Source organism: Gossypium hirsutum, chromosome D06 (genome assembly GCF_007990345.1).
Source record: "Gossypium hirsutum isolate 1008001.06 chromosome D06, Gossypium_hirsutum_v2.1, whole genome shotgun sequence".
NCBI classification, from domain to species: domain Eukaryota; kingdom Viridiplantae; phylum Streptophyta; class Magnoliopsida; order Malvales; family Malvaceae; genus Gossypium; species Gossypium hirsutum.
The window spans coordinates 29,324,781-29,337,404 of record NC_053442.1 but is presented as its reverse complement, the minus strand read 5'-3'; the positions used below and the strand labels follow the sequence as shown (position 1 = coordinate 29,337,404).

The 12,624-nt window shown below is 33.6% G+C and overlaps 1 protein-coding gene across 1 annotated transcript; it reads right to left on the bottom strand.

Moving 5' to 3' along the window:
• Nucleotides 1–7,360: 7,360 nt before the first annotated feature.
• LOC107889958 (uncharacterized) lies at nucleotides 7,361–9,291 on the bottom strand. The gene is made up of 2 exons (XM_016814493.2): nucleotides 8,896–9,291; nucleotides 7,361–8,058 (listed from the first exon to the last, which is right to left on the bottom strand). Exon 2 carries the CDS (start codon nucleotides 8,007–8,009, stop codon nucleotides 7,599–7,601), a length of 411 nt encoding a protein of 136 aa, XP_016669982.1. The 5' UTR covers nucleotides 8,010–8,058; nucleotides 8,896–9,291; the 3' UTR covers nucleotides 7,361–7,598.
• Between the last annotated feature and the right edge of the window lie 3,333 nt (nucleotides 9,292–12,624).

The window sequence follows — 12,624 nt, the reverse complement described above, 5'->3', positions numbered from 1 at the left end:
TTGATAAATTAGCTTACTGATTGGATTGACTTAATAGTCAAATTATTGATTTTATGAGTGGCCGAACCAGGTATGTTTCGGGCCTTAAAAGATTGACATGTTAGCAAAATTGCTAGTTTGATAGTATGAATGTTTGATTGAGTTTATAATTGCATATTTGAGTTATAAGATATGAGAATGTTTGATTGAATGATATAATGTGTTGAGATATTAAGCTTATGTATGATTTAAACGCATAAGATATTTGTTATATTGTGTACTGAAAAAGGTGCTATTTATGCACAATAAAAATTAGTAAAGTATGTGAAATTGAACGATATTGATTGACACCAACACAATGGTAATTTGAAATATTGGAACACTATTTCCATTTACTGAAGTATGTGATTATTGAGGACATGCTGAGCATGTCAAATGAATGTGAAAAGTATTGAGATATGATTATATATGAGATTGTGTGACATATTGCACATACATTGGGCTGGGATTTTGTGGTTGACGAAGGAGTTCCGTAGAGTACCGGTGGCATATTAAGTTTGCATTATTTGTAGTCAGTGCATTGCACCTGGAGTACTGAAGGGAATGACGATTTATCGCATTTTTACTGGCAGCTTGTCTGCATTTTTACTGGCAGAATTTTTTGCATGCTGGTATTAGTGGTTTTAACCACAACGGGTTTAAGCCCATAATATTTTGGAGTTCGGATGACGGGTTCTGGTGAACTCATGGTGTGTAGTGGATGGCATGGATAGGAACCTTTTTGCATTACATTATGCTCACGAAATATTTGAATGTTATTGATTTATGCTATGTATTGTGTTGTGTTGTGTTTTATTGAATGGTATTTAAATTAATGATTGTTACTCAAATGAATGATGACCCATGCTCATACACCATTTGAGATCAATTTGATAAAGGTTATGTAATGATATGAAATTCCTATGATGGTTCTATTTTCTTCTATTAAAGTTAATTTGTTTCACTGTATTCAATATTTATGTTTGTTTAAATAATTGTTCAACTCACACTGAGCTTTTCATAAGCTCACATCCTAATAGTATTTAACTTTAAAGTAAACCTCAAAACTAAGACCGGACCCAACATTCGAAGAATCACCTTGGACCTCAGATTATTTTTTTAATAAGTATTAATCAGTCTCTATTGGTTTTGGTTTGTAATTTTTAATGACTTATGGTCTATGGCTTGGTAACTTTTCATTTGGGGATTTTTGCATGCATGGATTACTCAAGCATAATAACCAGGAAATGCATGATATCTGACTTAAGCAAAACTTGACATTGTTCCCTAATTTCCGCTGCATTGCAAATGAATCATTTTTGAAAAACAAATCGATAAGGCAACTAAGTTTCCAAAATGACTTGAAAAATAATTTTTTCCGCTGCATTAGTTTAACTTTGATTTTTTACAAAGAAGAGTGACAAGCAAACAATTTTTTGTCTTAAACAACACTATCAATAATAAAATGAGTCTTAAGTATAGATTATCTAATAAATGAACTCTTTTAAACTAACTCAAAGTGCAAATACGATTTTTCTCTAAAATAAGTTTATTTAAAGTCTTCAAAAGTAACGTAAGTTAGCTTAGCCATTTTGGTGACTAATGTAGCCTTCTCAATCTAGCCATAACGTCTAGGCTGGGTTAGGGAGGTTACATTAACAGATGAGTGATTAATGGATAGTTTAACCAAAAAGTTTTATCGTTCCTCTCTTTTAGTATACCATTCACTAAACCTCTTTAAGTAGTAAGAACCTTCATAAAATTTTATGGTTTGAAATTAGGTGAATCCCTTCATATGTAGTGTAACACCCCTGACTCGGCCTAGGAGTTGAGACTAAGTCAAAGGCGTTACATTGATCACCGAAGTGATCCAGTAAAGCCATTCTTATGCTTGAGTTGAATTGTATGAAAATCACTATTTTGTTTTTAAGAAAAACATTCAATAATCAAACCGACTGTACTTAGTAATCCAATTGCAATATTATTAATGTGAAGTTTTAAGAAAAACGGTTAAGGTCTAAAAAGACTTATCAAAACTTTAACATGACGTTTGGTTGGGGTGAATGAAATAGGGCTATAACGGAATAGAGCTGTAATCAGTAATTCAATTGTTTGCTTCAATGGAATGGTATAGAGTTGTAATAGTATTCTTGTGTTTGGTTGAATGGAATAGATGTAATAGTATAAGGAAAAAGGCTTAAATGACCAAAGTACCATTAGTAGAATTTTTTTAGGTAGATGATTATTGTTATTGTTATTAAATTTTAATAAAATTATTATTAAATAAATTTTAATTAAATAAAATTTAATAAAATAATATATAATTTAATAACATTCTTAATATAATTATTAATAAAATATGAATTAATAAAAATTATAATATATAATATTATAAAAATAATATATAACCTACTTTATAATTAAGTGATAACAATAGTGCATCCTGATCTGCTGTAGCTTATTGTTGGAAAAACAAGTTTGGAAAACACAACAGAAAATAAATTTAGGGAAAAAAAGAGTATTAATTTTTTTTCCAAAACAAGATCTTGGTTGTGATATTTAAAGTAATAAACACTTAATCAAAATTGTACATTTTCGATTCATTTAGGATGAGCGCTTCGACCAAGTAGTCTTCTCTGCTATCCTCAAGCTCATGTCTGTCGAGTGTGTGCTCGGTTTGAATTAGAAAATTTTTCACAAAAATTACCGATGGGTTAATTTTATAATTTTCTAAACTTTTGGGTCAAGTTGTAAATCAAAAAAATATATCTAGAAATTTTCTGAAATAATCTATTCAAAGAATTTTCTCTCTACAATTTTCTTTTGAATTCAAGTGTGTATAAATAATAACTCAAAGCTCTTTTTATATAGGGAGAGTTTGGAGAGCTCAACTATAATTAAACTTAATCGCTTTAATAATAAATTAATATAATATTTATCAAGATAAATATTAGATTAAATTTAATATTAAGATAATCACTTTAATTTTAAATTAATAAAATATTATTAATATAAGTATTAAATTAAATTTAATATTAAACTATTAAAATAATATTATTTCTGGAATAGTTAATCTGAAATCAAATTCCCTGGTAGAGTCCTAATAGGAGTGTAACTCTTTCACTGCTTAACCACCGAAGACCAACTGTCGCCATCACATTCGTCGGAACCGCCGTGTCCGGTGATGCAAGTGCGACACCTTTACGATAACCAAAGCTGGTTCGGTTCAGGTCAATGACGACTCGACCGGTTCGGTCTAGCCGCCTATTGGACTGTCAGCCAGATTTCACATACCGGGCCCAGTTCGACCAATTTTTGGGTCTTAGTCTCGATTTTGGGCTCTCGGGCCTAATTTATGATCTCAGGTCCAATTTTCAAGTTTAATTACCCGTTGGGCTAATTATTTGACTCAAAAATTAATTTCCAAAATTATGATATTAATTTTAATTAATTTGATTAATTTAATTTTACTTCATCAAAATTTATTTTTCCAAAAATCACTTAGATTTTCCAAATTAATTTTTCAAGAATATTCTTTTATCAAATTCTCTAGTTGAACAATTCTTATGACTACCTAATTTAATTCTACATCGAATAAATCGACTCAACTAAATTATTTTCAAAGTCATATAATTTTCTTCAAATTCAAATGCAGTCCAATCGAGCTTTTGTTGAGCTAGTGAAGGGACCAATTGGACATATACAATTAGGCTCTAGTAATTGCAATTATATCCGTAAGCATCGTTCCGATAATTCGCAATTACTTAATCATGGAGCCAGTCCATAAGAAGTACTATGATTGAAAACTCCCTATTGTATACTCTTTACAAAAGCAATTCATCCAACTGTTTTATCCAATGACCTCGTTATGTGTGTGTTACCCTCATATGATGTCATTGATTCCTTTGAGTTAAGTCCGTTCACTCAATACAATCATATTTTATCTCATTGTCACCATTATGTCTTCTTAATGATTAATATGATCACTATCAACAAATGACTATGATAAATTGCTCGTTCGAGAACGAGTAACCCGTGGCAACATTTCATATTTATCAATCCATACAATGCCAATGAGAGGATATCATTAACTCTTTAATTGAGCTATGAATTCCATTGTTACTAGTAAAGTCATCTAGTAAAGCCATGTCGTACACAAGTCATGTACCCAACATACTGGCTATGAGCTCGATCATCTTTAGAGCATGAGCCTCCACTTATATCAAAGCACATGAGTTACATACGCATGGTCAATGACTAACTCAGGATTTAGATAAATCACACCATGAACGTCACAAGTGAATTAATTCACAAACGGATTGAAAATTAATTCATCTTGAGTCCAGTCCAATGTATCACTCTACCAATTAATACATCTGCCTTTACCCGTGGAGTCAATTGCTCCGATAGCCAAGACTAATCATCTCCCCAATTGAAATTGTAGATTACATAATAATCCTTCACATTATTTGAATCAAATGCTCACTTTGATTCTTTTACGATGTTACGGACTTATTAAGATTATCTACTGAAGTAAGTTGTCTTTTTCGCAATGTAAATGTTCTTACAATGTCACTTATCTTTGTCTTTTTCGCAATGTAAACGTTCTTACAATGTCACTTATCTCCAGTTTGAACTTAGACAATCAATGAGTTAATATTTACTAGTCACAATTTCGCTATGCATGCAAAATATAAAAGATAGAAATACAACAGACAATAGTGAAATGTGAAATTAAAAGTTAAAAACAAAATTTGAATATTTAAATTTTTAACAAAAGGAGGAAATAATTTATTTCAAAAATAAGATTTTGAAAAAATAAAATCAACTTAATATTTTCCATAGTATTCAATAATAGATCAATAAAGTATAAAAAAATTATTGTAATTCATTATTAATATTTGATATATATTATATTTTAAATATTAAAATATAATCATTACAAATTTAAATATGTAATCTATATTTGAAATAAATTTTAATAAGAAAATAATTTTGAATCTGATAAAATGGATTGTATTATAAATGAGGATTAAAAATAGCATTTTGACTTGAAAAATGATTTTCCCAAAACACAACCGTTTGTTTATCATTTGTTGAGTGATTTACCAAAAAAAGCCAATTTTTTTATAAAATTACCGAAATAGGCCGGTTTTTTAATTATTTACCGGACTGGGCCATTTCCCCCAAAATCGCTCCACGTCGGAGCGATGTCAGGGGACGGGGCAGAAGGTCGCGTCAACGTCAGCGAGATTTGCTGACGTGGAAGGAAATCGCTCCCTCTAGGACGCGATTTGCTGATGTGGCATGAACAGTGTATTTTTAGCTTGGAAAACTTTGAAAGGCCATAACTTTTGGCTCGGTTGTCCGATTGAGACAATTTTTTTTTTGATTTCGAATAACTTTTCGAGATCTACACGCTGGAAAACTGCTTAGAGATGAATAGGGACTAATCTGTAAAGTATAATTTGTTAGTTACGAGTATAAGGACTAAAGTGTAATTATTTCAAAATTAGCACGAAATTTTTGTATTTAAGAATATTTGAATTTTATGGAAGGATGAAATTGAATTTGAATTGAAAAACAAAGCTTAGATTTGAAAATATGACTATTTAGGTTTTAGGGACTAAATTGAATAAAATGGAAAATTTTAGGTAACTTCTCAAAAGTGGAATGAGCTGACTTATACCTATAACAAGATGATATAAGACAATTCTGTAAAAAAAGATCCGGTGTTTACTTCAAATAAATGAGGAAAATAACGATTTGAATGTTTCAAAATTCAATTTTAAACCGAAAAAATTAAAATTGAGGGGCAAAAAAGGATCTTTTTCGACGAAAACTTCGGCAAACCGCCTTCAGCTGTTTGCCAGCGCGTAGATCTCGAAAAGTTATTCGAAATCAAAAAAAAATTCGTCTCAATCGGACAACCGAGCCAAAAGTTATGGCCACGTCAGCAAATCGCGTCCTAGAGGGAGCGATTTCCGTCCAGTCAGCAAATCGCGCTGACGTGGACGCGACCTTCTACCCCGTCCCCTGACATCGCTCCGACGTGGCGCGATTTTGAGAGAAATGGCCCAGTCCGGTAAATAATTAAAAAACCGGCCCATTTCGGTAAATTTTAAAAAAAACCGGCCTTTTTTGGTTATTTGCCCTCATTTGTTTATTTTATACTAATCTTAAAACTAAAATTTTATTAGTATTTTTATTAAAATATTTTATTATTTTTATAGCTCGAAAGAACTAGAAGAATAAAATATCTCAAAACCCAACCCAGTCATGGACGACTCTATTATTTTTATCAAATAAACCAAACTCCATTCAACAGAAAAGAATGAATTACAAGAAGAAAATCATGGCCTTACAAGGAGAGGAAGAAACCCTACCAAAAAAAAAAAGGGGTAGTCAAGCTCCGTCACTGCCAGATCAAGGAACACCTGTTCTAGATCAATACTGGCGATGGCTGACGTTGACTAGCAGCACCACGACCAATGAAGGAATAAAATGAAAGCTCCATTGGGATGCGAGTTGATCCCCACGGCAGAAGTCGCACACTCCATAGGATCCAAGACTCGAGCACCAGGGTAGTCAAAATCAGTGTCAACGAACCCCGTCCCGTTTTGCCAATTGCATCGAGAATGGTGGAGGCTTTATTTTTCTGATAGGGGAAAGGATGTTGGTAGAAAATAGGAGGGGAAGGAGGGAAAGGGTGATGACTTGCAACAGAGAGCGGCTAAACCTGCTACTTCAATTCCAACACAAAACTCCTGTCTTAATGCAACCTAATTTGAACATCTATTGGTTCCAAACAATGTTCACATTGCAATTATGTTTATAGTTGCAGAAACAATACCTACTACCCAACTCATGTAAGCCAATTTTTATTTAGACATTGATGACATGCAACACACCCAACGTCATATATTTAGTAGAATGCAAGCGATATAAACCTCTTATACTTACAGTGTAGCTTCAATAACTTATGATAAGCCACTAAAACAAGAGGTCATTTCTAGTCTCAGTCCATCATTCCCTATCTTTCAGAAACCCAAATTAATTGAACAACATCAACTGTTTTCACATCTTCTAAAACTATCCCTTATTTCACAACCTACCACTCCGAATTTGCTAAAATCTGGTTCCAACTGAAGCATTTAGGAGAATACAAGATAAGATACAAGTTTAACATAAATATATCATAATTATTTCTAATATCTATCTAAACAAACATAAATAGCGATAGAGTAGATTCTAACATCATTGGAGAAAGAAAGCATAAAAGTCATTCATTAGTAGAACTAAATACTATGTACCTACATGGTGTTGTACCAGCCACCAAATCTGTGAAAACAAGAGCTTGGCATTGTAATCCAGATGATATAGTACATGAATCCCGTGATGCTATGGAATATAATAGCATTATAAAAAATTACAACCAACAGAATCAGTTCCAAAACCAAATAAAATAGAAACAAAAATCACCAAAACTGAAAGGAAACAATTACCTAGAGATTTAACTAGGCCTCGCTTCCTACCTTATCATGTATTTGGCAATGTGAAAAAGAAGAACCACCAAAATCTCACTTGCATTCCACAACTGCTTCAGCTGCTCTACGTGGCTTACTTTTCCTCCTACTCCCATTCTGCCGAAATCCATTAGCCTTTGACGAGTCATCCGTGTTTGATATAGACCCAAACCCATTCTCTTCTTTCACTGAATCAGGCTTCCCTTTTACTTGTGAGTTACGTTTTCTCTTATTTCCATTTGTAGCAGCAATGCTACTCTTTCTCTCATTGGTTTTGATATCAGGTTTTCCATTCTCACCATCCCCCTCTTCTAAGTTTTCAACTTCGTCATTCATGTTATCTTTAATTGGTTTTTGTGGCCTTCCTCTTCTCTTTTGTGAAGGAATTTTCTCTTCTTCACCATTTCCAGCGTCGTTGTGGTTGCTAACAGCCAACTTCTTTCCCTTTCCTCTACCTCTACCCATACTCTAAAACCTAACTAATGGAAATCTATCATAAAATTCAAGTTGCAATCTGCCAAACCATAAATCCACAGATAAGAGAGTTTGGTTAAAGAAACAAAATAGATTTCGCAGCTTAATCTATTAAAGAAAAGGCAATATTATGGCACTCTGAACAGCAAAGGAGAAGTGGACAGAGGAATATAACCAGATGACATGGATGAATTTACTGATACAAACTTTCTCTTTAAATTGAGAAACTTGGAAGACAGTAAACCTTAAGAATTATGGCACCTAAACTTCTCTCTGGCACACATAAATGGACATTATAAATTCTCAAATACTTACAAAGCTAGCCAAATTATAATATAATTAAACTAATGTGAGGGCTGATTCAATGTTGAGAATACATCAAAACAATCTAAAAGCTGGAAATAGGTCATCTAAAGATGCATAATCCTGGTTTAATTGCCAACAAAAGTTTAAGTTTCCACCTTCTATGGATTGAGTGAAGTTTTGCAATCTATTAGAGATGAGAAAAGGTTTTTTTTTTTTTTGTTTAAAGTTGAAAGTCATATAATACCCAGGACTGAAAATTGAAATATACCCTTTTCTTTCAAACATATTCAATTGGGAATAAAATGAATCTACAACTGCAAATATCCATCAAACAGAAGAAACGTAAAAACTAGTAATGAAGTAAGATCAGAAAGCAAACATAATTAAAACAAAAAAAAGAAGGAAACACTAAACTATGAAAACAAATCACAATATTTAATAGCTCATTCAATCAATATCAAACCCAAAAGCATTTAGACTTTAAGATTGATGAATATCAAGAGAAGGAAAATAACTTAAGAAATAAACAACACGAAAGAAATTCAAACTTCCAGAGAGAAGGGGAACCAACCTGAAATAAACCAAAGTTAATTTCTGTCTTAAAGAAGAAACCCATCACTTCGAATCTGCTAAAACAACACAATCATACCATAAAGAAGAGGAAAAAAAGAGCAAAGCGCTGAGTTTTGTTTCTCCCTCGTTTAAGTTGAGAAAGGTGAATACTTGGAATAACCAAAAGGAAAGTTCCAAAGTTAGAAAAGAACAAAAAAAACTATGATCTAGAGAAGGAAAGTGTTAAAACCCAGATCAGAAAATACAGAGATATGAAGAAATTAAAGACATGTTCCTTCTCAATGACATGGTTAAGAGTCAGAGACGAAGAGAGAGAAAAGCTTAGAAGAGATATTTGTTGATTGGCTTTGGCTTTGGCTCTTCTTTAGTCTCTGCGTTTGCTGTAATCCGTTATCTAACAAAATTGAATTGAAAAGGTTATTTTGGTAATTGAAAAAACTCAAAGCCAGCAAACACATTTTTTAAAAAATACTCATTTTTTTAAAAAAAATTATTGGATTAAACTGTTTTTCTTAATTACGGGAATGAGCTGAAATAACGAAAATATTTCCTGCTGGAAGCGTTTTCAACTAACGTTTTTAATTGTAATCCCTTTTTACCACATCAGTTGAAAACTCTTCCAACTGAAAGCGTTTTTCCCAACGGTCACCCCTTAACAGCTACCCCACTCAATGGCTACTCCTCCCCCTTAAGAGCTTCTTTTTCTTATATATATAAACCCATAAAAAATTTCTTATTTTTTCAATTCAATCTCAACTATTTCTCTCTCACATTCTCAAGTCTCTCTCAAATTTCGATCAATTCCCTCTTAATTTCTCACTCAAATTTTATTGCTCTCTCAACTATCTTTTTCTATTAAAATTGTATTAAGATCTTCTTAAATTATTTTTTCTATTACAATTTATTTCGTGTTTTTCAAAATTAGCAATGATAAAATCTCTAATTCGTTTAGATGGCAAGCACATTTCGGTCAATCAATTGCAAATGGTAAGAATTTTTTTTGTTATATTTAATCTATCATAATTTAAATATTTTCTTTTTATATTGAAATTTAATATTTTGTATTTTTTATATATAGCCGGAAGATCAGATTTTGGAGACGTATATTCGTAATTTGTCCACTCCTCTTTCACCCTTAATCGAACCCTACTTTAGAGATGTGAGATTTTTGCACGTGGCCATTTTGGATAAGGGTGTAAATTGGACCCCCACACTTGTAAGCACGTTGGTGGAAAGGTGGAAACCCAAGATGCACACTTTTGGGGAGGATTCTGGGAACAATTTATGGAGCCCAGATAGATATGAATTGGTTAAGAAGAAACTTTTGTGGGCTCGATGCAGATTTGAGTGAAGTCCAAAGAGAACAACTTGCTCGAACGTATATTCTTATGATCATCGGGGGTTTCATAATGCCAAATAAGTTACGAAATCTTGTCAATTTAAGATGGTTGCTAAAACTCGTCGACTTTAGAGAAGTGGCCGAACTCAGTTGGGGTTCAACTGTGTTGGCGACGTTGTATCGAGAGATGTGTTAGACGACAAAACCACAGAAAATTAAAATTGGTGGTTGCATGCTACTACTGCAATCATGACCGTAGTATCGACTGCCATTTTTACGTTTTCAAGCGGACTACCCTTAAACATCCTCACTTGTAACAAAGTAAAACCCATTAGTTAATATATTTACCATAATAAAATTATTTAAATTTTAAATTATTGTGTTAACATATTTTTTCAATAGATGGAACCATGGGCCGAGTTACATGGGACTACCGGATAAGCTTCGAGATATACGACTTTTATTAGACCAACGATCGGAAGCAGAGGTATGTATTTTTTAAATTTGAATTATAATAATAACATAGTTGATTTAAAAATTAATAGTATATATAACTAAAATTATTATTTTAATATAACTTGAATGGACGCCAAAATCTGATCTAGGAATTCAAGAATGCATCTCGTTTGAATTATTGGTGAATCCCAACATATGGCACGTAAATGTGCCATTGGTAGTGTACGCTACGGTGGAGATGCACGAGTCAGATAGAGTGTTGCGGCAACTCGTGTTTCGGCAAATGATTCTGCCGGCACCCCAAGACTTCAAAGATCTGCACTATATCGACTTGCGAGGAAGAACAGATAAGCATTGGCCTACATTCTATACGGAATATATCAACATTTAGAACAATAGGTACGAGTTTTTACCTACTCGCGAGGCCATTATTGCTTTGGAATTAGCCAGCGATCTGGAGTACAAGCCATGGTTTAGGGCCCATGGCAAGCCATATCTGCTAGCGAAAGAGGCGAGGTGTAGGCAATCGCATACGAGGAGGCCATGAATGGCGTCTAGGCATCCGAGGTCTGGAGCAACTGTCGAGATGGATCCATCGTCTAAACCTACACAAGAACCGACACAGGTGGCCGCACCACCCTCCGGTCAATATGACTCAATTTATTTCGGTGCTTTCACTAACCTTGTCATTTATACTCAAACACCAAATCTTGCACCACATTTGTCTGTTTCTACATCAATGTCAGGTTTTATATTAGGACCTCCATCCCCAACATATTACACGTTGATGCGTTCGACGTTTCAGATAACAACGTATAGGTCGTTTATGTTTGGGGTACCGATAGGAAGTCCGATCATTATGCCATCGGTGTATGGGACATAATATAGTTATACGCCTATATCGGTGGTGTCGCAAAAACCTCCAGGATCATTGTTCTACCAATGTAGACCATCTTCGCAACCACCTATTTCTAGAACGGAGGATACACAATAGCAAGCGATTGCAATCAACCACGAACGAAGGCGAAAAAGATGGGAGGCTGAGACCACAACATGTACCCGAACGTAGATGTAATGATGAAGACAAGGGGGCCGACATACAACTTGGACCAAGAAGAAATCCAACTCGTAACCAATGACCACCCTAATGTGGCACACATTCTAATTGAGGATATGAATGATTTTTTTTCTTTTTTGTACTTCTCATGTAAATTTTAATTGTTTAGCTAAGTTATAGTTGATAAGATTGTATCGGTATTGGATATGGAATGTTTTCAAATAAATATTGTTTTTGCATCAAAATTAGTTATTGTTATCGTTTCATATTATTAAATCAAGTCTGCACGGGAAAAATGGAACAAAGTTGTATATTGTATTGTTTTCTATAGTATAATAAAAACACATGTCTACAAATTACAAAAAAATTGAGTATGAATGAAAAAATCAACAAATAGATTTCGGTTAAAAAATTAATAAATCGGTTAATGTGGTGTTGCCCTTATATTATGCCGTCAGTGTGGAGATGACAACATTGTATGCCCTAGGTTTCTACACCACCCACATAACCTTAGTTGGTTTGTCTTCTCTGAATTTCCATGTTGTCGCGTATTCGAGTAGATGTCGGTCGAGCTTTTGGTTTGTGACACAATGGTCTATTGGGTAACAAATTGAATAGAGTGCTCGATACCGGCGACCACATACTTTCATCTGGAACACAGGTGTGGAAAATAAAGTGCGTCAAATCTCCCACAGTCGTAGGATCGTTATCTCAGGTGTACATGGTACGCTCCCCCGGTAATACCTTGGTCGGGTGTGTCCAACTCCGTAGCCCGAAACAATAGGTCTTTGTGCAAGTGACAAACTAGATGCATACAGTTCGTCTGTGCTGTAGCCTTCCTAATTTCTTTCCATACATCTTCGCTCCAAACGTGG